Source organism: Cannabis sativa, chromosome X, assembly GCF_029168945.1.
Source record: "Cannabis sativa cultivar Pink pepper isolate KNU-18-1 chromosome X, ASM2916894v1, whole genome shotgun sequence".
In the NCBI taxonomy this organism is placed as follows: Eukaryota; Viridiplantae; Streptophyta; class Magnoliopsida; order Rosales; family Cannabaceae; genus Cannabis; species Cannabis sativa.
In genome coordinates, this window is record NC_083610.1 from 16,604,348 (window position 1) to 16,609,068 (window position 4,721).

Below are 4,721 nucleotides of genomic sequence, written 5' to 3' on the forward strand. Positions count from 1 at the left end.
TGAGAGTTTTCGTATAGTAATCTTCTAGATTTTATTTATCAATAAGGTCTTGTGGTATTTATTTATATAAGTCACTAACTACCTTGGGTTTTGGGTTTTGGGTTTTTTTAGAATGAAAAATTATATGTTTAAAAAGGATATTTAAATTATTATAATAATGAGTATTAGAAAAAATTAATAAAAAAAAATAGAAAACTAACGTGAAGAATAATGGAAAATTAATAATTAATATTAAAAAAATAATAAAAAAGTAAACGTAGAGAAAAAAGAATGAGTACTTTAAAATATTTTTAAACCGCCACGTCACCGTTTTATACTTTTTCTTTATATATAGATATAAATTACACATTATTATTAATTAATAATACTTTATAGTAAATTTATTAGTTATATTATTTAAAATATCTAAATTTATTTACTTATTTTATTACTTAATTAAATTAATTAAATATAATTTAAAACTAGATAAAAGGTTATATATTTAAAAAATATAATTGAATTGTATTAGATTTAATTATTATTATTTAAAATAATAATTAAGTAATAACAACTCTAATACAACTAATGCATTACATATTAATAATACTTAGTATTAATATTTATATATATAGTATACCAAATTAAAATATAATTTTGTAACTATGTTATTAACAAATTTAATGAAAATGAGATCCAACATATGAGATTTACAATTACAGATATAAATATATATTATTTCGTTTATAATACAATAATTATAGGGATTATTTTACAAATACACTTAAACAATAAAAAAATTACAAAAATACGGTTATGCAGAATTTTAAATATTTTTATGATTTTATTTACACAATATACAGTCTTTTAATGTATTTTTATGTTGTACTTTTATTAATTTGTTGTTGATTTTGTGTTATTTGTATGTTACTTTTTGTTATTATTTTGATGTTGTGTGGATGATATTTTTTTTATTATTTTTTTTTGTAATTTTTTTTATTATTTTCGTGTTATTTTTTTAAAATACTGAAAAAATATTAAAAAAATTCTTTGAACATAAAATTATAAAATTTTATAAAAAATAATACTTTATGTAATTATATCATAATTTATCTCAAAAAAAATTACACATATAGTTTATCTAAAAAAATATTATACCACATAGTTTTTGTAACAAATTATACTATGTAGTTTATTTATTTATTTTTGTAAGTTTTATTATTATCTTTCTTTGAAGAAATTCTTTGAAGAAAATATGAGAACATAAAATAATTTTTGTAATTTTTATAAAATAAAAGTGTCATTATTGCACACACAACTCTAGCACCCACAAAAGGAGAGAGGATAGGAAACCCTTTGTGAAAAGTTTAAGTAGAAAAATATAAAAATGTTTGAATCAAAGGAGAGAGGACAGAAGCCCTTTGTGAAAAGTTTAAGTAGAAAAATATAAAAATGTTATATAAAGGATAATATTCTTAAAATATATATTGATGCGATACAATGACATTTATGTTATGTTTGTTAAAATAAAAAATTAAAAGTGTAATATATATAATATTTAATAAAAAAAATAATTTATATATAATAATGTGTGAGATGATAATTATAATATTTTTGAAAAATTATACTATTAAAGTATTTTTAAAAATAAGAGTGTTAAAGTAAGAAAGATAAAATAAAAATATTATGTCTTTGAATGATGTTGAGATATTTAATACCTTTAAAAAATACTACAGATGTTCCGAAGAATTATAACTCAAGCTTGTTGTACTTTTTTTTAAGCTACTGATAATATAATAAACGATATTGTAAAATTATTAATTTTTTTTTTAAAGATGTTACTGATAAGTAATAAATAATAAAATTGTTAAAATTGTAAAATTGTTAATTGAATATTGTAAGATGTTACTGATAAGTAATAAATAATATAGAAAATTTCAGGTGGCTACAAGCAATACTCTTTAATTTAATAAATAATAGCATTGCTGTTTTGAAGAGTTTGCTATTGTGCACAATGGTGGCTAGCACCAGCTGTTGGTAGGGTCTTGCGACTCATTGGTCCAACCCCAGAGGAGTCAAAGGTGCTTCAGTTGAATTGATCTTAAGGCCATCCAAAGCCTTCGGCGGTAAAAATAAATCACCCTTTTCCTTTTTTTTGAAGGGAAAAAAAAACTAACAATTAAGAATAATAGAATAGAGTATTAAAAAACAAGCCAACAACTAACGACTCTTTCATCGTCAAAGTCCCCAGAAGAATGTCACAGTCATAGTCACTAGCTAGCTTGTGCCTAAAACAACAACTTCTCATCAGATTTATACACATAATTAAATCCTTCGTAGGATTAAAAAAATGATGTACTAAAAGGGAAGGAAAAGATCAACTCACCCCGCCCACCACCACATCAATCTTTCTCTCATAATCTTTTCCCTGAAAAAGAAAGAAAAGGAAGGATTTGATTTGGGTTGACGAGTCTCCCTTTAACCATGGATAGGTTAGTGAAGCCAGATGTCAAAGAGGTGGAGCTCAGCTTCAAGAATGGCCAGAAGTGTAGCACTGTTTTCAGGCTCACCAATCTTATGCACACCATGTCTGTCGCTGTCTCTCTCACCACAACAAACCCTTCTGTCTTTTCGTTTTCTCAACCTTTCTCTGTTATCCCACCTCTCTCTTCTTCCTCATATACTCTTCAATCTCAGCCTTTTGATCAACCGCCTCTCTGTACGTCTCTCACAGATGATCTCATCACCGTCCGATCTGCCATGCTCCCCACCGGAAAAGCTGACCAGGAAGATTTTCGCCGACTGTTTTCTGTCCCCGGACGCCATGTTTTCAAAGACGCCTTCATACCCATTTCCTTCGTCGGTCCTCAGGTCGTAGAGTTTCTCATCACACACCACGATAAAATTCCCGAACTGAGTTCTTATATGGGGAAAGCTATTTCTGGGTGTACGGAATCTCAAATAACAAATTCCCTCAAATTAGCCATAAATTCTGAAAACCCAGATCTGGTCTCTGCTTTAATTGACGCTGGAGCTAAAGTCAACGGTAAAGATTCCGAGGGAAGGTCGTTGTTGACTGCCGCTGTTAAGGCCAGAACCGTCGACATGATGAAGGTTTTGATAGCTTCTGGTTGCCGATTCGATATCTCCGTCGACAGAATTTTGCACGACGCAGCGGCGATGAACAGAGCCGATATGATCGAGATTCTCTGCAAGAGTATGGGAAACCTCGGAGTGAACTCGTCTGATACAGATGGTTGGACTCCGATGCACGAAGCGGCCGCACGGGGCCACGTGGAAGCTCTGAGGTCCCTTCTCTCCGCCGGGGGAAATGCCGAAATTAGAGACAGTAGGGGATGGACCCCGCTCCACTGTGCATCGTCAGAAGGCCATTACGAAGTCGTAGAGTGTCTATTGGAACGGTCAAACGCCAAATACGTCGTCGACCGAGACGGGAGGACAGCCTTCGCACTAGCAGCCGATAACGGCCACACTGAGCTTCTTGCGCCGCTTCACTTGAACGACGCCCTGCACCGCGCGGCGAGGCTGGGCGACGTGAATGGATTGAAGAGTTGTCTTGCGGAAGGAGCAAACGTAAACGTTAGAGACCAGAACGGGTGGACGGCGTTGCATAGGGCAGCGTTTAAGGGTGATGTCGAGTCTGCAAGGGCTCTAATCAGCCACGGTGCTCAGGTCGACGCGTTGGACGACGCTGGGTACACGCCGCTGCAGTGCGCGGTTGAGGCGGGAAAGGCGGCCATTTCGATGCTTCTGATGGCCAAAGGAGCACGAGCCAATATTAAAGGTGTGAAAGGAGGAGAAGGAGGTTTGCCAGTGGTACTTAACTTGGATCGTTTCAAGAACCAACCAAGCTTTGTTGTGAAGCCTTTTTACCGGGAGAAAGAGCGAGTATAACAAAATGGGTGAAGAAGGAAGTTGTACGCCATTAATATGATGTAGTTGAGAAGCTTTTGTGTGTGTATATATATATATATATATATATATTTATATATATGTAGTTGTTGATATTTTGGGGATAATGGTTGAAGGTGAGAGACATTGGATTGTTGTTCCATCGCTCCACTTCACTCCTCCAATCCTCCCAAACCATTTTAAGCTGAAATTAAGCACTTCATTTCTCCCTCTCTGTATACTACGACTATGAGGATCATGCGCCAATTTGGCAAATTGTGAGCACGATAGATAAATTGTGTCAAAATAAAAGAAACTTTCCAACCTATAACTCTTTCTTTTTCTTTCTCTTTTTTTGTAAAGGAAAACTTCATTGAAAAGCACTTAAAGCTCAAGCAAGAATTAGGGGTGATCACAGTGGGTACGGTATTTTTTTTTTTAAGTGTTTATATATTATGACAAAGGATAATTTAGGACTCAAATTTAGGAAATCCAACACACAATTACACTCTTATAACCACTTGAACTAGCCTCAAGTGGTTGCAGTAAGTACCGTATGAGTTTTGGTTATTTTTTCAAACCAAACACATGATTTCTTAGACAGCAACAAAATCCCATAAACCACACCTCAAAAATATGTTGTGGTGTAGGCAATTTACACTATCACTAAGTAAATAAACAATATAATAAAGTTTTACAACATAATAAAAATACACATGCCATTAAAATTCAACAAACAGACCTGATAAAAATAAAATAAAATTACTTCCAAAGTTCTAAACCCCACAAAATATATCAATTTACATTTTTGTTAGTCACTCTTTTTCACCCCA

General features: G+C 32.5%; 1 protein-coding gene across 1 annotated transcript; it reads left to right on the forward strand.

Moving 5' to 3' along the window:
• The first annotated feature begins 1,802 nt into the window (after positions 1-1,802).
• Positions 1,803-3,929, forward strand: LOC115702787 (protein VAPYRIN-LIKE). The gene has a single exon (XM_030630225.2). It carries the CDS (start codon positions 2,461-2,463, stop codon positions 3,889-3,891), a length of 1,431 nt encoding a protein of 476 aa, XP_030486085.2. The 5' UTR covers positions 1,803-2,460; the 3' UTR covers positions 3,892-3,929.
• Positions 3,930-4,721: the final 792 nt, after the last annotated feature.

Bases quoted from the DNA above. Each gene is read 5' to 3' on its own strand.
- LOC115702787 (XM_030630225.2), top strand. From the start codon at position 2,461: ATGGATAGGTTAGTGAAGCCAGATGTCAAAGAGGTGGAGCTCAGCTTC.